The 22,254-nt window shown below is 44.1% G+C and overlaps 1 protein-coding gene across 1 annotated transcript; it reads left to right on the top strand.

Moving 5' to 3' along the window:
* The first annotated feature begins 4,750 nt into the window (after nt 1-4,750).
* Nucleotides 4,751-20,596, top strand: CYP2U1 (cytochrome P450 family 2 subfamily U member 1). The gene is made up of 6 exons (XM_083571457.1): nt 4,751-5,565; nt 11,265-11,900; nt 16,158-16,319; nt 17,393-17,560; nt 18,421-18,628; nt 18,983-20,596. The coding sequence occupies exons 1-5, from the start codon at nt 5,127-5,129 to the stop codon at nt 18,597-18,599; spliced, it is 1,584 nt and encodes a 527-aa protein (XP_083427583.1). The 5' UTR covers nt 4,751-5,126; the 3' UTR covers nt 18,600-18,628; nt 18,983-20,596.
* Nucleotides 20,597-22,254: the final 1,658 nt, after the last annotated feature.

The raw sequence follows: 22,254 nt of genomic DNA, 5'->3' as shown, positions 1-22,254 counted from the left end.
AGGAACTGGATAATTACTTTGCAGTCTTACACTGTGCCTGAGCATTCTCACAGTTTTGTTTCATTCATTCATTCATTTATAGCCCACCGTTTTCTCTAACAGGGACTGGAGGCTGCTTAATCCATCTAGTCTAGCATCCTGTTCTAACATCCTCTCGGCATTAAATCCACATTACGCACCTGCACATTACTTCCTGCAGGTACTTTATTACTTCCTCCAATGCTTTTTTTCTGGGGGGACGCAGGGGTACACAAACCCCTAAACATTTTGAGGGGTCAGTATTTCAATATGAGTAGGAAAATGAGAGTACCCCTAAATATTTTTTTAGGGGAAAAAAGCACTCCCTGCAGGTATCACCGAAATAGCTTGGGAAGCTTGAGTTAAAAAAAAAAAAAGCCCAAAATACGAGGGTTGGGTACTGCTGTATTTAGGATTTGCTATTTTCTGCTAGTTATGGATTTCCCCCTTCTGATTCCTTGCTAAAACTGTAATAAATAAAGTGTGGGGATGAGAACATTTCTTTAGGTTTTTTTTTTAGAACATGGAACTTCCGTGCTAGTGCAATGCACATTTACTTGTATGTGTATGATAGTCCTGTGCAAACTAATTTACACAAATGTATGTATAAGCCCTGTTAAACACAGACTTACTTCCAAGTAAACATGGGTAGGATTGGATTGCCTGAATTTCTTCAGTCCTGTACTCAATAGAGGTAAATCTGCAATCCATGAAAATTTACTTTAGGGTAAACCAAAATTTTAAAATCTCCTTATTCCACCTTTAACAGGTTAATAGAGATGGCTGTGTTTCTACTTATGAAAAGTTGAGTTCCTTAGGTTGTGATCCTAAACACACAAACAAGTAAGCCATATTGAACTCAATGGAACTTACTTAAACACTCACAGGAGTGTAAATGTAGTTCCCCATCCCAGGCCACTGGGGGCTTTTTTTTTGAAAAAGTTACTATTTCCGAACTTGAGAAAACTCAGTCCAGATAACTGTGTTTGTTTAGCTGAGTCCATTTGTTTGCAAACAACACTCACAACATCTGTTTTTTTTAATCACTCAAATCGTGGCATTGTTTTCCTCCAGCAGTCATGAAGCTAAAGGAGCTCTATCTTGCCCACCCCATAGCCCAAAAGCAAACCTGTTTTCATTTTAAAAAGTATCCTGCTATGAAAAACACTTAGGTCCGCTCATTCTGATTATGGGCAAATGACATTTAGAAAAGATGCACTAGCAAAATACTAGTTGTGCAGGGAAAGGTTGTAAGCAGGGATATATATCTGTGTGTTTGGAACTGCAAACTTGTAATAACACTTCAATACAGTGGTAGCTCGGGTTACATACGCTTCAGGTGACATACGCCTCAGGTTACAGATTCCGCTAACCCAGAAATATTACCTTGGGTTAAGAACTTTGCTTCAGGATGAGAACAGAAATCGTGCAGCGATGGCGCAGTGGCAGCAGGAGGCCCCATTAGCTAAAGTGGTGCTTCAGGTTAAGAACAGACCTCCAAAACGAATTAAGTTCTTAACCCGAGGTACCACTGTATGATCATAAACTGCTCAGTTATGTTTCATTGAATAATGTTGAACCTTTACAAGTGCAAACATTCACTGTGAAAATCAATGGATGTGCTGCCCTTCTTAAAAGAGGAACATTGTCAGCAAATCATTACATAATATAAAGCACCATTACACTGAAGATTAAAGACCTTCTCCTGCAGTGAAACAATAGTGCAAGGGTAGTTAATGCGGTGCCCTCCAGATGTTTGGGGCTAGAGCTCCTCACAACCCCAGCCAATATGGCAGATTATCATGGTGTTGTAGTCCACAACATCTGTAGGCGGGGCAGTCCAACTTTTCATACCAAGTGGGATGCAAGAGTACTTTGACGTGAAACATGCAGGCCACACACTACCTTGTCACACTGAGGCCAAAATTTGATGCCCCCTCCAGCCCTCACACTGCTTTCCTAAAGCTGGCTAAGCTAGGTGCTGAGCTTTTGGAAGGAGGCGCGAGGCTCTGGCAGGGTCCCAAAGTCTAGCACCTCACCCAGCTTTGGAAAGGCAGCAGAAGGGCTGGGAAGTACATCAAATGTTGCAGAGGACTGCAAAAAAAGGCATGCTTGATCTGAAGGCCACTGTGTTGGCTATCTCTGCAATAACCCTAGACACTTCCCTGAACGTAGTCTGTTTCTACACTATACATATGTTTTAAACATATTTGAGTATTTCCACTCAATAAATTCTGTCCACTGTAGACCTATTACAAAGCTATCACTGCTAAGACACAGTTATCAGCATTTGCACAAAATCACAAATTCATGATCCTTGGGGGGAAAGCAGTACAATTTTAGCTAATTTAAATATGTGTGGTAGATGTGCCTTTTTGGTCTTGGTCCTATCCGGACAGTAGCTTTGTGACGTTCTACTTGTAATATACAAAATGGGTGTAGAGGATATATCCTAGAAAAAAAGAGAGATATCTCTTTCAGCCAAGTCCTTCATTCACAATAGTTAGCAGCAGCAACTGATCAACATCTACCGATCAATTCTTGGCAGTCCTGCAGTCTAAAAGAGCTAGTTACAGCCTGGCCTGACCCAGCTGGTCTGACCTGTGCAGTGTTAAATGCAGTCAAACTGCACAATCTCTTAATAAACTATGTGAGTGTGTGCAGATCTCAGAAGCAGCACAGCATAAACACTTCTGTGTGGTAGAGAAGGAGAGAGCTGCCAAGAGCTGGCAGGTGCTGGAACAAACCTGTAACACTACTTAAAGGCAGGGCTTTTTTTCAGCCAGAACTAACCAAAACTCAGTTCTAGCACCTCTCAGGTGGGCACCACTGCCATAAGAGAACAAGGGAGGTGTTCATGATGATTTCAGGCACCTCTTTTTCTAGAAAAATAACACTACTTAAAGGCATATATTAGTGCTTTGCTACTACATCAAGAAATGGTGCCTTTTAAAATCTCATTCTAATAGCACTGTATGCCTTTGCTGTGATTGTTAAGTGATACAATGAGAGATAAACATTATGGCAGGATTCTGATTTAGGTGACTGGCCGTATGCAGACATTTGTCTTTCATTCATGAATCTGTTTTCCATAGATTTTCACAGCCTTTGAAATTATTTGTTCTGTAAATTGCAGACTTTATGTACACTTACCAGTATTAGTGGTGTGGTATGTTTTGTAATATTCTGAAAAACTTCACTGCAAAACAATGCTATAAGAATAAAGTGCCTGTTGAAAAAATGGTAGAGAACTGCCTTTTGAAATGTGTTTATTTAAAAAGTATAGTCTTCCTTGATCACCTATTATTCTCTGGTTCCTACTGTAGTGTGCTTTTTTATTATTAAAGTTAATTCTGCACAAGAATCCTTGCTTTCTGTAACCTGCTACATAATGCAATACTTTATTTTGCATAATATGACCAGTGGCACATGGAAAGATGAAGGCAAGTACTTGCCTGAAGTCCTGGGTACTGAAAACACCACAATCTCCCCGCTATGTTCAGAGGAACACAAACCTTGGTTAAGTGCCAAGACCCCTGAAATTTCTTGCTACCGCTCAGCAGGGATTGGAGTGGCCCTGTAACAGTATAAATGGGATGGATAGATTAGGCACAACAAGACAGACTAAGGACCTGGTCAAGTTCACTGTGCATCTCAAAATTGTATCACTGTTTGACGCGGGGTGCAAAATGGTTAATTCTATCCTGGTTGCCTCCTTGGTTTCTAAGGCTGATGATGAGTACGTTGTCAACAGTTTTGGTGACTTGTATTGTTTATTGTCAAGGGCCTTTACAGTTCACATCACATAGTATAAACTATCACAAAATTAAGTGTAGAGCATCCTTATTATCAACAATGTGTTATTGTACATTATGGATGGTGTGCTGGTTTGTATATGTTAAATGACAAGAGGAGGGAGCGGCCATGAGGTGGAGTTCAGAAGTTCAGAAGCAGGGTGTGGAAAGGAGTTGAAAGGGCGTTTGATAAACTTCAGTTCACTTGCTTTGGGTTTGAAACAGCTGATTTCAGGTACTACCTGTCAGAAATGGCTTGGTTTCTTTTGAGTAACAATAATAGCTCTGTAACACACAGAATGGCCCTCTATGCATTGGCTGCAAAAAATATCAGGATAACGCATTTAGATAAAATCCCTGTAAATTGTTGTGGTGACTGAGAGCTTTACTCTGAAATCAAGCTAGATTTAAGCTTGTTGATGTCTTTGGCATCTTCTCTCTCTTACATCATGGATGTCGGCTTATATTATCTGTATCTGACGAAGTGTGCATGCACACGAAAGCTCATACCAAGAACTAACTTAGTTGGTCTTTAAGGTGCTACTGGAAAGAAAAAAATTTGTTTTGTTTTGACTATGGCAGACCAACACGGCTACCTATCTGTAACTGGCTTATATTATGAATGCATGTTCTGTATTAGTTCATTAGCCCTATTGCCACAAGTTTAGTCAGCTGAACAATAAACTTATGAACCAGAAACTACTGCAGATGGGTGCAATATGGGAGCATCAAGGGAGGCGTCCTGAATCAACTAATAAAACTCCAATCCCACCCTGAGAGATATAAATACATAAAATAACAAGAACAAAACAATGCTTGCAGAATGCACCTGTCCTGCAATAAACATGGGTCTGGGAGATGTCCCCCCTCCTTTTCCGCTTTTCTCTTCACCTTTGACCCCTTCGCTTTCTCCTCCCTTCCCTCCCTCCCTCCCTGAACTCTGCAGCAGGCCGCTGCAAGTCGCCATCGTCACCCAGCTTTTTGCGGCAATCTTTGCGCTGGGGTCTTGGACACACACACAGAGAGAGATAGATGGGTTGGGGTGGAGCGCAGCGGAGAGATAAGGCTGGACGGTCAAAGCCAGGGAAGCCCTTTTCCCGGTGACGCAGCGCCTCGGGGGAGTTCTGTCCGGAGCTGGGCGTTCTGATTGCGCCTCCTCTCCCCCGCGGGCGGCCAACCAGAGGCGGAGGAGGAGGAGGAGGCGCCGCGAGGAGGATGTAGCGGGATCCGCGGAGGGAGACTCCAGGGGGCCGCAGAGCGCGCGCAAGGCAGGTTCCGCGTTGCGCACGGCTTCTGTCTGGCGAGCCCGCCCTGATGGAGGATCCCGTTAGCTCGGCGCTGCTGGCGGCCGCCGGGCTGCTGCTGGCGCTGTGGTGGCTGCTGGGCCGCCGGCCGCTGCAGGGGCTCCCGCCGGGCCCCAAGCCGTGGCCTTTGGTGGGCAACTTCGCCTTCGCCTTGCTGCCCAACCCGCTGGTGCGCAAGCGGCTTCTGAACATGGACCGGCAGAAGCAGCTCCCCAAAGGCGAAGGCGGCGCCGGGAGGGAGCAGCAACCGCTGCAGCAGAACCCCCCGCATCTGCTACTCACCGCCCTGGCCAAGATCTACGGCAGCATCTTCAGCCTCTTCGTGGGCAGCCGGCCGCTTATCATGCTCAGCGACTTCGAGGCCGTGCGGGACGCCCTGGTCAACCAGGCCGAGGTCTTCAGCGACCGGCCCAGCATACCCATAGTGGCCCTCCTCTCCAAGAGGAAAGGTAAGGCAAAAGGGGGGCGGCGTGGGGAAGGGGTCAGATCCGCAAAGGGGCAGTTCGGCCGCCCTTCCCCAGGGTCGTGGGTTTGGGGCCCACGTCAGGCAAAAGAGGCCTGCATTACAGGGGGTGGGGACCCTTGCAGTCCCTTCTCACTCCCCAATTCTCTGATTCTGTGACTCCTGGCAGCTGCATACATTGGCCCGTGAAGCAGGATGCCAGCGGCCGGGTGAGTGTGGCACCTGTGGCTGGGGTATATAACTTGAATAATAATAAGCACCCAAGAAGGAAGTCCTATTAGGATTATTGAGTGGCAGGTCCAGCTGCAGGCCTCCCTTGGAGTGCCAGGAGGGAGTGAAATACGACTTTGATTGAGGGGCTTGATGAGACTATTTCTTAGGATTAACAGAGTGCTTTGCATATATTGCCATAAGCCAGATGTTCTTGGGCTTCAACTCCCATCACTCACTGCTGGGAGCTGTGTTCTATAACATCTGGAGGGCACCAGGTTGGCAAAGGCTGCTTGAAGCTGTGCATCTAAGCTCCTTGAACATGGTGGGACATATTTCCTAATATTTCCACTGTCCTGCATGTAATCCTTCCAACAGCTCTGTAAGGTAGGCTAACATTATTGTTGGAGTGTGTTAATGTGATTTGCCTAAGACTGTGTTGCGAGGAAAACCAGCAGACTTTCAAGACTTGATTACCACAATGTGCTCTATGTTGGGCTTCTGTCACACTTGCTCCAGAAGCTGCAGTTAGTGCAGGATGCGGCAGCTCGATTGCTGACAGGAGTGAGACCTTGTGAGCACATAGCACCTGCACTCAGAGATCTGCACTAGTTGCCGGTATATAAGAATGTTGGAATTGTGATAATTACTTTGCAGTTATTCAGGGGGCTGTAAAGTTCTAAAGTGGAAGAGACCGAGGAAGCGTCTGTGGATGCACATAAAATATTCAGCCAAATACAGAACCCTATAGATCTGGTTTTACTCTGGCCATCTGTTGGCGATGCTCATATAAAGCCACTTCCGGCCTGCCCAGGAGGTGGGGTTGCGGGCTTCACGCCCACCCCCACGTGAGCGGGGGCTGGTTTCAGCCCCCGCGAGAACAGGGGAATCCCGGCCGCGTCTGCCCCCCCAGCCAGCCAATCGGCTGGCTGGGGGGGGCGTGGCCTGCCCTATTTAGGGCCGGCGCAGAGGGGGCTCGCCCTCTTTTCGCCGGCTAGCCCTCACGTTTTTCCCACCCTCCCTCCCTTTAGGTAGGCTTTAGGTAGGTCTTTGACTTTGCTATGGACTTCGGTCTGTCGCCGCAAGGGGCATGGTAGGAATTTTTCCCAATTGGCAATTTGTAGCCTTTTGGTTTTTCGCCTACCTCGTAGCAACTCGTCACAACTCTTCGGCATTGGCGGTAGGCATTGGTAAGAAGGGGTTAAGAGGATGTGGGGGGGGGGGAGGAACGCCATCACCTCCCCCCAGTGAGCGAAGGGTGGTCCGTTAAAGGACTCCGGGGGGCGTGGCCCTGTCCGAATGGAGGTGTGGGCCAAAGGCACGCCGAGCGGTGACCCGGGGGAGCTCCTAGTCGACGTGCCTCAGCAGGAGACTCCCCCGATATAGTGTTAACCCTTCCCCGTGTCTCCAGCAAATGGGCTGGAGCCGGATAGTCGATAGGACCAATGCCTAAGCCAATGCCTCTCATTCCTGAATTCAATAAAGTTGTGGCCTAATTCGCCCAATTAACCTTAAATTATGGTGTCTTGTGTCTTTATTTATCCTGGTGGGGTGCGGGAACTCGCCACGCAAGTGGGAATTGCCAATTTCGCTGGCATCAATCCCTGTAGGACTGGGGTTGCAAACCTTTCTTGGGCCCTTGAGCCCATTTGCAAACTCTCATGGGCATCCCGCTCAAAAAACACACAACCAAGCACGCACTGTACCCTATTCTGTTGGTAGTGAATCTTAGAATCCAAGAATTGTAGAGTTAGAAAGGGACCCCAAGGGTCCAATCCCTTGCAATACAGGAATCTCAGCATGCAGTTCCTCATCCAGTTTGAAACCTTACCGGATCCTGCTTAGCTTTGCAAGTGTGCTAGCGGTTTTATTGCTGCAGCAATAAAGTTTAACAGGAGATAGCTGAGTACTTAACTTCTCAGATCGTTGGCAGTCCTTTAGTAAGAGTAAGATAAGTTACTTCATAGAGGCCTCTGGTGATGCTGCAGGCTGCATCTTTTCTGCATTAACACATGTAGCTGTTTCCAGCATTTCTTTGCCAGCGACACCTGTGTGTTGAAAGCTGCAGACTGTTGTAGCTGATTGCATATGCAGATTTCCCATTGCCTTTCAGGTTTCCCATATAACCTACTGCAAAGGGAAACCACAGGCACCTGTTGTTGAATACTGCGGTATAATATGACAGTGGTGAGAGGGATAACGTTTGTGAGTTCTGTCCCTATTCAGGATTCTTCTTTCTAACAAAGAAAGTTTGCTATCTGATGCTGTGCTTGTTTTTGCAGCTTCCCTGTCAGTCTAAAATAGTTGGAGAGGAGCACCAGATAACTAGGCAATCTCCCAGTTCTGCCCAAACAATTCACTTGGACTTGTAAGAAGCGCTGCGGATAAATGTAGTTTCCAAATACACTAACAGGGATTATTGTACTGTCAGCAAACACACACGTACACCCCCGCCGTGTAGTCAGGAGTTGCAATTTCGACAGTCTTTGGAAGTTCCCCTCCAAAGTTTCTTGCAGGATGAAAGTAGAGTTTGAAAATATTGAGGCAGTTCTTCAAATGGCTCAGATAAAGAGACAGCTTGCTCCTTGTCTGCATTCTGTTCCTTTATCCCTTGTTTGCCTTCTGTTGCCCATTTTCATAGTTTCTCTGCTAATTTTGCAAAACAATAAACAAACATAAACTCCCCCTGAAGTTCCAGATTAATATTGTGCAACTCTTTTGTATAATCGTACATGTCCAAATTTGGTTCTCCTGGGCAAAGAATAACTGTCTTCTGAAACATAGTCAATTCTTGGTTGTGCAAGTCCAAAAAGCAGCAGCTCTTCCTTCTCAGGTAGCCCAACATCTAGCCTGTTAAGCACCATAGCAGCTTTCAGAGATTTGTACAAGGAACAAAGGAATTTAGAGTAGCTCTCAGTAGCTACTTCAAAAAACGATGCTGCAAAGCTAACATGACTGGAAGCGTTTGCCTTTTAACATGGGACCCATTCCTCTTGTCACCGAGACATTTATACTAAGGAAGTTTTACACTTAGAGGTTTCTGAGCAGAGGTTGGATCATGGATGCTTTTTAGCTCAGATTCCTAAATTGTAGGGAGTTGGACTAGATGACCTTGGGAGCCCCCATTCCGACTCTATGATTCTATAAAATTGAATAAAAACTGTGGGAGGCAGTGAAAGACAGGAGTGCCTGGCGTGCTCTGGTCCATGGGGTCACGAAGAGTCGGACACGACTAAACGACTAAACAACAACAACGTTGCTTTGAAGTAAGCAGAATGTGATTCCAGCATGTGTCTTAAATTAAGAGCCTTATCTAATTAAAAGGCCCCTTTCTCCCATTGCCACCCTGCTCCCTACTGATTGGAGGGATGGTATCGGGAAGGGCTCTGAGGAAGGCAGGTTGATGTGGCAGATGGTATTCCTTCAAAAGTCCAAGTCTCAAGCTGTATACAGCTTTGTACTAGGGTTTGTTAAAATGCGTATATTAGTGAAGATAACATACAGAAGTGAATTATGTTTTGTGTATATTAAGCAAAGTTGCATATAAACATAGGTATAACAGGAGAAATTTGTGCTAAAATGCTGGTGTATTTTCATGGGGGCTTTTTAAAAATAAAAAATTGCAAACTGATGTGGAAATGTGGAGAACTGAATTGAACACTGGAAAAACGTGAAACTGGGAGAAGCTGAAATTGGCAGATTCACCCATACCTAATCATAAGTGATACCTCTTCAGCAGCTTACTGATAAAGGGGTCGGTGTGGTATAATGGGATCCCTTGTGGCATTTTCAGCTGGAGCAACCAAATTCATACCCTTGCTTGGTCTCAAAGCCAATTGAGCAAGTTGATATCTTGGCAACAGTGCAACTACAGTTTCATCACAAGTATAAATGGCCTTGGGTATACAATAGATGTGAAGATATGGTACCCTGATAACTTGTTATCAAGACTGTGTGTAAATAATACTGTTATGCAAGTTTGGACTTGAACATTGGAGCCAGAGTGTCCAACGTTCATGTGTATTCATGCACACACTACCAAGAGCTTTAGGGTCTTTTGCCAGAGTTAAGGTGTGTGTTTGTCATGAATATCTGTTTACCCTTCACTTTATGCCCACAAGAAGTTCTTGCATAAAATAAAGATTTATTTTATGGTTTATTACATGAAATGAAAGGGACGGAATATATAAATGCTGCTTGAGACAGAAAAATTGCAATTTTAGCAGGCAGCAAATCCTACAGTTCAATCACATCTGGATCGAAAGAGTGAAAGAACCTCAAAACCTACTGAAAGTGAGCGTGGCAATTTTGCTGCAGAACCCATGCTACTAGCAAGGCAAGAAATGGAAGGGGATACCAGTCCTGTAGTGAAGCATAGCGTCAGGCTGGTCCTTGAGAGCATAGAGTGAAAAGGGGTCCATGTTGGAGCTTTGAGAACTAACCAACCATTGAAAATCTAGGGCTTAAGTACTATTTTCAGTCAAGGTATTCTAATAGAGAAGGGAAGGGGGTCTTTGAGATGAGCAGTTTTTATAATTCCAATAACTCTGGTAGTTCTGTTGCCTCTTCCTATAATTTTCTATTTTCCATTTTGGATTTTTTTCTGCTTAATTGAATATAATCCTAGTGAGCAATGACTAAACTGGTTATCCTTGTTTGTTTCTTGTCTTACTGTTATCTTGTTATTGCCTAGGTGGGAACCATTCTTTAATTGGAGTTGTTTAAATTTTGCTGGTAACTAGATGCAATTATCATCATCAACATGTGGTTATCTTTACACAAAGTATTAGAATCACATAATCATCGAGTTGGAAGGTACCCAGTTCATCATCTTGTCCATCCTCCTGCTGCACATTGGGGAAAAGACTCCTGCATTGCAGAGAGTTGGACTAGATGACCCTCGTGGTTTCATCCAACTCTGCAATTCCGTGATGCTATGAACTTTTTCATAAACCATTCTGAGGTTTTGGGTTGTTGTTGTTTTTTAAAATCAAGCGGTGTGTAAGTATTATGAAATAGGTAAAGATAAAGGACCCCTGGATGGTTAAATCCAGTCAAAAGTGACTTTGGACTTGCGGTGCTCATCTCGCTTTCAGGCTGAGGGAGCCGGTGTTTGTCCACAGACAGCTTTCCGAGTCATGTGGTCAGCATGACTAAAATGGTTCTGGCACAACGGGACACCATGACAAGTGCCAGAGTGCATAGAAATGCCATTTACCTTTCCTATTTATCTACTTGCACTGGCATGCTTTTGAACTGCTAGGTTGGGAGAAGCTGGGACAGAGCAACAGGAGCTCACCCTGTCCAGCGAGGCTGAGTAGTTTCGACCACAGCACCACCCGTGTCCCATGAAATGAAATGAAAACTGGGGAGAACCCAGGATTTCCTGTCGTTCGAAGCTTCCAAGGTATCTTACAAACAAAACCGAAAACTCTGTTCTTGATTTCAATGTTTTACCCCTTTCTTTTCCTCCAGGTGTGGTTTTTGCCCCTTACGGCCCGGTGTGGAAGAAACAGAGGAAGTTCTCCCATTCAACCCTCCGTCACTTTGGACTAGGAAAGCACAGCTTGGAGCCTAAAATAATCGAAGAATTCAAGTATGTGAAAGCAGAGATCCTGAAGCACGGGGACGAGAAGTTCAACCCCTTCCCCATAATTGGCAACGCCGTGTCGAACGTCATCTGCTCGATGGCCTTTGGCAGGCGCTTTGACTATGACGACGCCAGCCTCAAGACCATGCTGAAGCTCATGTCTCGTGGTCTGGAGCTAAGCCTGAACAGTCACATGATTCTGGTCAACATCTGCCCTTGGCTCTACTACCTCCCAATCTATCCTTTCCGAGTGCTTAGGCAGATTGAGCTGGATATCACGGCCTTCCTGAAGACTATTATCGCACAGCACCGGGAAAGCCTCGATAGCCAGAATCCCCGAGACTTCATCGACATGTACCTCCTTCACGCAGATGAGGAAAGGAAGATAGACAGCGAGAGCAGCTTCACTGAAGACTACCTGTTTTTTATTATTGCGGACCTTTTCATCGCAGGCACAGACACCACATCCAATACCCTTCTCTGGAGTCTGCTTTACATGTCGCTTCACCCACAGGAACAAAGTAAATGTCATCCTTTCTCCAGTGGCTGATTCTTAATTGGGTTTGCTCTTATTATGCAAGCTATCCATTTTGGGGAGTTTTCCACAGCATTGTTGGGAAGAACTGGGTGTATAATATGGCCACAGCTGCACCCTTCTGATCAAATCTTGCATGGAAAACAATCACCCGCTGCCTCTAACAGGGAACACAGTACTTGGGTGCTGACAGGCTATCCATGGGTACTAGTCAAAATGACTCTCTAGGCACACACACACACCAACACACGGGGCTGCCACCTCTGTTGCTCACTCTGCTTGCCAACCACACCTCCTCACCAACCCCTTTGCCAGCTCTCTTCCCCCACGCGTGGGTGACCAAACCTCCCTTGCTTTAGACTTCGCCCACATCCCCTCACAGCTTGCCCCAATTCTTGCTCCCTTTTAAAGGAGGGTGGGAGGTGTTTCAGACTCTGAAGCGTCTGTCCCCCTTTGTTATGTATCTGTGTTTAATAGAGGGCACCTCCCCCCTCCTTCAAACAGCTTGCCTTGGCCAATGGCCACCTGTGCTGCTCGCTTGCCTGCCTGCCTGCTATCCTCTCATGCTACAGTGTAAAGACACCTTTCCATTTTTATCTATCTATCTATCTGCGAGGCAGTATATACCTCTGAATTGTAGTAGTTGATGGAGGGAGCAGTTGTCCTCAGGTCTTCCTTTGGGGCTTCTTCCCATAGGCATCTGGTTGGCCATGCCAGGAGTTGAGCCTACACTTGAGTAGGACCCTGGCAGAGACACATGCCTGACTGGCATGTTCTCTCCCTCCTGGTCGATGGTTCGGGAGCTTCGTAAGCTTTCTTCAGTCCGAACATCACAGCGACTGATGCCAACCAACACCGGCACACTCAGAGATCCGCAGAGTTTGCGCATCATGCGCGTGACAGACCTCAGCAACACAGCATTTTGGCTAATCTATTTTATTTACATATAAACACACATGGAGCACTGCAACATGGCTCCCTCTCTCTCTAGCATCAGACAGCAAAGAGAAAAAGAACAAAGGACAGTAGTCCCACTTCACGGAACACAGTAATACAAACATCCTGTCTCTGCCGCTTCCCACTCTTTTCGAGTCAAAACATATACCGTCATGTGATAGACAAAAATCCAATGACTGCAATCATAGATCAGGAATTCTAACAGGCCACTGGGGGAATAGGGTCCTGAACTAAATGAGGCTCTGGTTGGATCCATGAGGGCTCTTACTATGTTCTTATAGGAACCCAAAACAGGGTCACTGAGGAAAAAGCAGATAGATATGGGCATACTTTTGTGAATCCTGAGGTAGAGACAAAAAGCAGACTTCAAAATAACAATAACTCCACCCACTCACACCCACAGTTCAATGAGTACTGGACATAGAATTATTGAATTGCAGAGTTGGAAGTAACCCCTGTGGTCCTTTAGTTCGACCCATGCAATGCAGGAATTTCAGCCAAAGCATCCATGACAGATGGCCATCCAAACTTGGCTTAAAATCCTCCAAGGAAGGGGAGTCCACCACCTTCCGAGGGAGACCGTTCAGCTCTTCCCACCAGAAAGTTCTTCCTAACGTTTAGTGGAATTTCCTTTATTGTAACTTGAATCCATTGGTTTGGGTTATACCCTCCAGAGCAGGAGAAAACAAGCTTGTGCCATCCTCCATGTGACAGATATTTGAAGATGGCCATCATATCTCCTCTCAGTCTCCTCTTTCCCAGGCTTCATTTTAATAAGTTATTATACATACAGAGCCAGATTTTCTTACTACTGGGTTTGTATGGGGCAAAGACCTAGAGTATCCTTGGAGTTGGGTTACATTAACTATTATATTAAATAATAGTTGGGTTATATTAAAAGTGTAAAGTTGGTTTTAATGGTTACCTAATGTTTTTAATATATTCCAGCTTTTATTCATTCTCTTTCCACCCCATAGCCATTTCGATTTCTAAATCACATAGCTGTGATGAGCAGCTAAAATCAGTCAATTTTACTGCTTGGCGTACATTTAATGCTTTCTGTTTCCCAAAAGTTGATTCTCTTAGTTTCTTCCAGAAAACAGACAGCTGCGTTTTGAATGTTTGTTAGATGCGTAGTGGCATGAATGTCAAAAGATGAAGGTGTGATGGCAGTCTGTGGTACACAAAGCTCTCTGAAAGATGTTAACATGACCTTCACTGTAAATACCTTTTCTGTTGTTGTTGTTTAGTCGTTTAGTCATGTCCGACTCTTCGTGACCCCATGGACCAGAGGACGCCAGGCACTTCTGTCTTCCACTGTCTCCCGCAGTTTGGTCAGACTCATGTTTGTAGCTTCAAGAACACTGTCCAACCATCTTGTCCTCTGTCGTCCACTTCTCCTTGTGCCCTCAATCTTTCCCAACATCAGGGTCTTTTCCAGGGAGTCTTCTCTTCTCATGAGGTGGCCAAAGTATTGGAGCCTCAGCTTCATGATCTGTCCTTCCAGTGAGCACTCAGGGCTTATTTCCTTCAGAATGGATGCGTTTTATCTTCTTGCAGTCCATGGGACTCTCAAGAGTCTCCTCCAGCACCATAATTCAAAAGCATCAATTCTTCGGCGATCAGCCTTCTTTATGGTCCAGCTCTCACTTCCATACATCACTACTGGGAAAACCATGGCTTTAACTATACGGACCTTTGTTGGCAAGGTGATGTCTCTGCTTTTTAAGATGCTGTCTAGGTTTGCCATCGCCTTTCTCCCAAGGAGCAGGCGTCTTTTAATTTCGTGACTGCTGTCACCATCTGCAGTGATCATGGAGCCCAAGAAAGTAAAATCTCTCACTGCCTCCATTTCTTCCCCTTCTATTTGCCAGGAGGTGATGGGACCAGTGGCCACGATCTTCGTTTTTTTGATGTTGAGCTTCAGACCATATTTTGCGCTCTCCTCTTTCACCCTCATTAAAAGGTTCTTTAATTCCTCCTCACTTTCTGCCATCAAGGTTGTGTCATCTGCATATCTGAGGTTGTTGATATTTCTTCCGGCAATTTTAATTCTGGCTTGGGATTCATCCAGCCCAGCCTTTCGCATGATGAATTCTGCATATAAGTTAAATAAGCAGGGAGACAATATACAGCCTTGCCGTACTCGTTTCCCAATTTTGAACCAATCAGTTGTTCCATATCCAGTTCTAATTGTAGCTTCTTGTCCCACATAGAGATTTCTCAGGAGACAGATGAGGTGATCAGGCACTCCCATTTCTTTAGGTACTTGCCATAGTTTGCTGTGGTCAACACAGTCAAAGGCTTTTGCATAGTCAATGAAGCAAAAGTAGATGTCTTTCTGGAACTCTCTAGCTTTCTCCATAATCCAGCGCATGTTTGCAGTTGCTTTTCTAATCTTATCTAATTCACATAGAGTTCCATTTATTTACTGTGGCTAAAGTAGCTTCCAGACAATCTGTTTATTGAGCATCCATCCTGTTTAGTGTGGGCAAAGTTTGGGGGGATGTTGGGTGATATTGGCTACTTATTGAACATTTGTTTTGCTCTACGTGCAGAATAGCTGACCTCATGTCAAGCAATTTCCATCCCATACTTTCCAGTGCATTTCCCCATCACTTTCCTTATTGCAAAAAGCCTGATTGTATGTGTGCAAGAGCCCAGCAAACTTTTACTGCACAACCTGAATTTGCTAGTATTATATGATTAAATCCCACCTGAAAATAGCAAAAATCTGGAAGTGCCCTTAAGTCTATTTTTAGGATCACAGCAGTAATACTTCTGATTGTAGACACTGGAGGGCAGTGTTTGACATGCTGTTGGTGTTTAATTTGTTAAAAGAGAGAGGTCTGAGTGTAATCTCTCTCTTCTTCTTTTTGCAGCCTTGCTTGCTAATCCCAGAAGTGCATGATGCCATCATAGAAACCTAATGTAAAGTAAATAAATTGCATAAAGCCCATTTAGTTAGGCTTGCCTAATTTGAAAAGCAAAAAGGAGGCGACTCTCATTTTAAATACCGCTACATATGTAGGCTATAGAAGCTGTGATATATTGCTGAGAGGGGCAGGAGAAGAGAAGAGAAGAGGAAAGCCTTCATCCACCAGCTATGTCTATGTCTCATCCAGAAAGTATAGCCAGAGACATTTTGGCAAATTTAACAAAACCCACCTGGACAGAAATTTTACCCCTGAAAAAGAGGACGTGTCCTGGAAAAAGAGGACACGTGGCAACCCTAATTTAGCCATTTAGTTCCAGTGCTCATCTTACTGTCTCTTGTTTTGCACAGAAAAGGTCCAGGAAGAAATTGAGTTGGTCATTGGGCGCAATAGGCCTCCTACCCTTGCGGACAAGGCACGTATGCCCTTCACAGAAGCAACCATCATGGAAGTTCAAAGGATGACGGTGGTTGTACCTCTTTCAATACCTCGAATGGCCTCAGAAACTACAGGTAAGCGTTTTTGATGGGCTGCTGCTCTCACGTTTTGGTACGAGTTCATTTAGCCAAAAGCTGATTTTCACATTGGAGAGAAACAAGGAAGGCTGAAATTTGAAGAAGCTTTCTTATACCAGGTCTATCCTATCAGGTCTTTTGGTCTATCCTAGATTGGCAGCAGCTTTCCAGGGTTGTCGGGGACAGGAGAGTCTGAAGTTTTACAGGCAAATTGCCCATTATCACATATTTATCTGCTTTATGGAGCAATACTAGAGCTGAAGTGAGAATGGACTGTGGTCAGGCTTAAGAGAACCAATGTGGTGTAGTGGTTAAGAGCGGTAGACTCGTAATCTGGTGAACCAGGTTCGTGTCTCCGCTCCTCCACATTCAGCTGCTGGGTGACCTTGGGCTAGTCACACTTCTTTGAAGTCTTTCAGCCCCACTCACCTCACAGAGTGTTGTGGGGGAGAAAGAGAAAGGAGAATGTTAGCTGCTTTGAGACTCCTTTGGGTAGTGATAAAGCGGGATATCAAATCCAAAGTCTTCTTAAGTGCTTGAACTGTTGTGCACCTCCAGGCATTGCACATGTAGTAGATACTTCATTAATGAGCTGCTTTTGCAACTAGTCAAGTCACCCGGGGCTGATTTTCAGCTGCTGTAAACTGCAGCTTGGACTTTGCAGTGTTGCTTCACGGGGTGTGCTCCTCCTTTAGGTCAGATGGTATCTGTTAGCAACTGACAAACTTAAAGCAAGCAACCCCTGTGTTTACAAAGTGCTCTCATAACAAAGGGGCTGTGTTTTTGGTAAGCTTTTCGTTTTCTGTGCCCTTGGTGAGGGTTTTATTTGCCCCTTCCCGCTCCTAGAGAAGTCCACGATACCATTTTAATGGCACGTAGAAATAAACAAGCGTGCATTCTCTCAGTCACGAAGCAACACTTTCCCACAAACCAACCCAACCCAAACACAAGCATTTTATGTTCCTTTGATTAATATGTCTGTGTGTAAAATCTTTCCATAAGGGTAATGCCATTTATTAATTTGTGTACCTCTCTAGTTGTGTATATGTTGTTGTTGTTGTTGTTTTAAGTGCTCCAGGGCTACACTATTCCAAAGGGCAGTATAATCATTCCAAACTTGTGGTCCGTGCACCGAGATCCCAACATATGGGAGAATCCGGATGATTTCCACCCAGCAAGGTTTCTGGATGAAAATGGCCAGCTCATCAAAAAAGAAACATTTATTCCATTTGGAATTGGTAATTCAACTCTGTTTGGGGTGTGTAGGGAGGGATGGGGGGGCAGACTGTGGGGACACCATCTCTTGATAGTAGGACATCTTTAAAGCAGTGTACATTAAGTATTGTATGTTCATCATTTTTGAAGACCAGGAAAATGCTTGCTGGTCTCTCTCCTATTTATTTTTACCTTATTTTATTAGGGTTTATATACTGCCCTTCATCATAAAATCTCAGAGCGGTTCACAGTCTATTATAGTCTATTACAGGGGAGGACAGGCTTCAGGCTTTGTTTTACTAAAACTCCAAGGTTTAAAGTGGTTCAAAAGTTAAAGAACAGGATTTACCTCTGAGCACATTCTAACTCTAGGAATTTGCTTTCAGTACCAGAACTGAACGGAGATCATAGTCATTCCACACAGTAGTCTGCTCCTCCTGCTGCTTTCTTCATTTCAGCAGCCTAATTTAATTGGGAAGTTATTTTTTGTTGCGGTTGTTGCTATTGTTGGAAACCCTTCCCAGTCAAATCACCCAGAGTTCAACAGGGAGATTCTAAGCTACCTTCTGCCCATCTCTGGTCTATTAAGTTATATTTAGCTGTCTTATATGGGACAGGATCCAGCAAAACCAGTTTAGTCTGATAGTGAATAAAGAGGATTATTTTATACCATTTCTTTTCAGGGGTCTTTGTGCTTAATAAATTTGGAAGTGCCTTAATGGATTTATAAAAGGCTGGTTATCATAGCGTACGTCCTGGACCTCATAGCATTTCTTTCTTTCCTTTTTAAAAAAATGGATTCCCACAGAGATTATTAATATTTATTTAAAATGTGAAGTCCCCCCCCCTTCATCTCTCTCACCCACTTTGCTTTCCTTTTCAGGAAAACGTGTGTGCATGGGAGAACAACTTGCCAAGATGGAGCTGTTCTTGATGTTTGTGAGCCTCCTGCAAAATTTCACATTTCAATTTCCCGAAGACATGGAGAAGCCATCGATGGCAGGAAGATTTGGCCTGACTTTAGCTCCACTTCCATTCAACATCATTGCCTTAAAGAGATGAAGGAACCTCAGACAGGAACACTGCATGAAGTTTGTATTACTCTTACAAAAATTCAGGGCTATATATGAAATGCACTTCAGTAACAAAATCGCCAACCCTGAGCAGGGATCGGAAACCCGCAGCCCACAGGGTACCCACAGGCTCATAAAGCACTTTCCCCTTAGCCTGTGGGCTCTTCCATTAAATGTGTTGAAACTTTTTGAATGCGGAAAAGGAATAAAAGTCTTCGAAGTTGCCGGATGACAAGTGACAACTGGTGCAGAGACTGTTAATGGAAGTGTCAGGCATTGAGTGGCTTTTTACATTAGCTTAGAAATGAAGGAGGAAAAACATAAAAATTCAGTTTTACATACAACAACAGTGGGTATCTCTCTGTTATACAGGAGTCGTGACATCCTTCAAAATGGACACATTGAAGGTACAGAGAGATGTATAATAAAAATAGGATTTGCTGTGGTTTTTGCTCCTGTGGGGTGAGTCTGACTTCTATCCGCCTTCACTGTGAAAAGAGCAGCCTTACACACCCCTGATTCAAGTCTTCAGGGTTGCCCTTCCCTCATGTTTCAGACTGATTGACTGCTTTTCTTTCTTTTAACTTTCAAAGCATTGAGTGTGCATTTGTTCCATTAAATGTGCATTTCGTCCCCTTTAATACTAAAAACATAGAAGCATTTCTGAAGTGTTGAAAACTCTAGCGGAGGTGGGTTAGTGATGTCACCATTCCAGACAATCAGTGCTGTGCACAGCTGGTTTCTCAGAACATAAAGAAGAGCCTGCTGGCCCATCTAGTCCAGCACCCTGTTCTCACAGGGGTCAACTAGATGTCTGTGGTAAACCAGCAAGCAGGATTTCAATAGAAGAAATCTCACCTCTCCTGTGGTTTCCAGCAACTGGTATTCAGAAGCATTGCTGCCTTCAACCATACAGAATCTCTTTCCTCTTTGTCCAAGGAGGGAGAAGATCACTTCCACAGGAGGCTCACAGCTCAAATTATATATACACCTGTAGGTACATGAGGTTTGTCTCTTGGTACCTCTGTTTATTCCTGCTAATGGGGATATGAAGGCACAAACGGTAATGCATGGATCCACACACAACAGGAACATTTTGTGTGCGTGGTTAGCATGAAATTAGGCAATTGCATCCCTTCACTGTGCTATCTGTGTGCATCTGAAATACGGTAATTTTAAATAAGGGCCATCTAGGAAGATGGCTGGCACATAACAGTTCCCCCAGACACATGCATGTATGATAATAATACATGCATATCCTGGGAGGTAAAGCCATACTGCCAAAGCCTTGGGCTGGCCTTTTTGGCAGAGGATAAGCTGCTTTGATATAATCATGGAGTTCATTTCCAATTCATTTCCAGGAAGTAGTGACTTGAGACAAACGGGATAGGAGCTTATGAATCAACACTGTGCAGGTATGAGCTACAGAAAGCCTGCAGTGCAGAGAAACCTTTAGGAAAGGGGACTCGGACTCCTTGGGCCATTCTTAGTTAACTGGAAACTTCAATGGAAAAACTAAAATTGCACTGCTAATTTTCAGCTGACTACTGTTAAACAGCCAGAGTGTGGCGGGGCGACATGGCTGGCAATGCAACTGATTCTTTGTATGGCATGTAAGCCCTCTTGTAATAAGGCAGCCTTTTTAATGAAGCACTTTATAATTTTGTCAGGATCCAAAGATCTGTATTTCTATATTTTAGTAGTTGTTAAGAGCCTCATGAATGATAATATATATTACATGGATTGCCTATATCTTGCTGATGTTTACCTTGCCTGCTTTATTTCTTCCCTTTCCCCCATGAAAAACAAAACAAAACGAATGCCTTGTTTAGAATTTTAGTATGGAATATATAATTGCTGTTAGAAACTAGCATTTGAGATCATTGCTGACTATTTTTAAAAGGTGCCTATCTTTCTAAATACAGCCTGAGATCTGTTTCTCAGTACGAATCTTTGTCTAAATAAACCTTTTTATTTTAAAAGCAATACTGTCTGGAAGCCGATTTTGTTTTTTTAACAGATATTTTGAGCATCTATTATTACCTGGTTTCTTATTGGTCCCTCAAATAGATATTTCGAGTGAGTACTGTAAGTTTATGTAGCCAAAACAATACCATCACTGCACATAAGGGGAGTTATCAGAAGGCTTAGAGAAACCCTGAAATTTGCAGATATACAAAAAATAGAGGGAGGGCACTGTTTTTGAAACTGGTGAGGGATGAATATGCTTTTTTGCAGGAGGACTGGAATGGTGATGTGGAAAGGAGGACATGCTAGGGATCTCTTAACAAAAAGTCCTGTTCCAATTATTCTTTCTAGGAAACAACAAACAAAGTGGTTTACAAAGTGCTACAAAACAGATATGCCTTCAAATTATTTCTAAATCAAGCATATAATTTTAAATATATGCTAATGAGCTGCTGAGCTGGATCAGCTGTTACTGTAGTGACTGGCTGGAAAAGCTGCACCCTAGCATAGGAACACAGGAAGTTGTCTTGTACCAACTTCTGCTCCATCTAGCTCAGTATTGTCTACAGTGGTGGGCAGCAGCTCTCCAGAGGGTCTCTCCCGACTCTTCTAGGAGATCCTGGGGACTGAAACTGGGACCTTATGCGCTCAAAGCAGATGCTGTACCACTGAGCTGTGACTCTTCTCATAATTTAGGGTACCTCACATGACAGTAAGTCCCAAATGTCATAGCACACTTGCTTAGCAGCTGAGATCTTGGGGTGAATGGCAGGTAATAAATTGTAATAATAATAGACAACTGGATCATCTGGCAGTGTTTAATACAAGTGGGCACACACACACAGACAATGTGTGCTGGGAATAATAATAATAATACAGTGGTACCTTGGGTTAAGTACTTAATTCGTTCCGGAGGTCTGTTCTTAACCTGAAACTGTTCTTAACCTGAAGCACCACTTTAGCTAATGGGGCCTCCCGCTGCTGCCGCACCACTGGAGCACGATTTCTGTTCTCATCCTGAAGCAAAATTCTTAACCCGAGGTACTATTTCTGGGTTAGTGGAGTCTGTAACCTGAAGCGTCTGTAACCCGAGGTACCACTGTAATGTGTGCTGCACTGTTTTCAAGTGGAATCCTGTTGGATGTTGTAGGAAACAAGAACACTGGCCTGGATATAGCTTGGATGTGATCTAGAAAAACTCTTTATGTTCTTGCTACAAATTTTTAATTGCTGTACTTTTAAAAGTGTATAAAATATTTCAGTTGACTGATGGCTATCTCCTGAACATCTCAGTCTGATTTACTTAGAATCAAAGCAACCTTTGATTGCACTGTAACTTTTAAGTGTGCACTCCTATGATCTGGATGTAATCCTCTTGCTGGAAATGGCATCCTTGTGCAATATTCATCTTTGAACTGCCCTGGAACTCATGTTCTTGTTAATTTTATGCCAATTACATATAGTGCTGTCCTTTGGCTTATGATGCTGTTATGTATCTCTCCTTCCTTTGAAAGTTCTCTATCCCCCCCCAAACCCCCCCCCCCCACTATAACTTTGTAGAGTCGATTCTGCAAAGGTATAGTTTGCAAAAGTTTAGCACAATCTGTAATGCGGGTGAAGGAGATAATTTTTCAACACCCCTTGTTTCTGCAAATATTACTCAGGCACCCCGCAAA

This window comes from Podarcis filfolensis (assembly GCF_964270895.1).
Source record: "Podarcis filfolensis genome assembly, chromosome: 9".
In the NCBI taxonomy this organism is placed as follows: Eukaryota; Metazoa; Chordata; class Lepidosauria; order Squamata; family Lacertidae; genus Podarcis; species Podarcis filfolensis.
The sequence above is the reverse complement of the archived record's forward strand: the minus strand, read 5'-3'. Positions and strand labels throughout refer to the sequence as shown.

Excerpts from the sequence above, each read along its gene's own strand:
- CYP2U1 (XM_083571457.1), top strand. The coding sequence starts at position 5,127 with ATGGAGGATCCCGTTAGCTCGGCGCTGCTGGCGGCCGCCGGGCTGCTG. Across the intron at positions 16,320-17,392 it reads AATGGCCTCAGAAACTACAG|TGCTCCAGGGCTACACTATT; the intron begins GTAAGCGTTTTT and ends TGTTGTTTTAAG. Across the intron at positions 17,561-18,420 it reads ATTTATTCCATTTGGAATTG|GAAAACGTGTGTGCATGGGA; the intron begins GTAATTCAACTC and ends TTTCCTTTTCAG.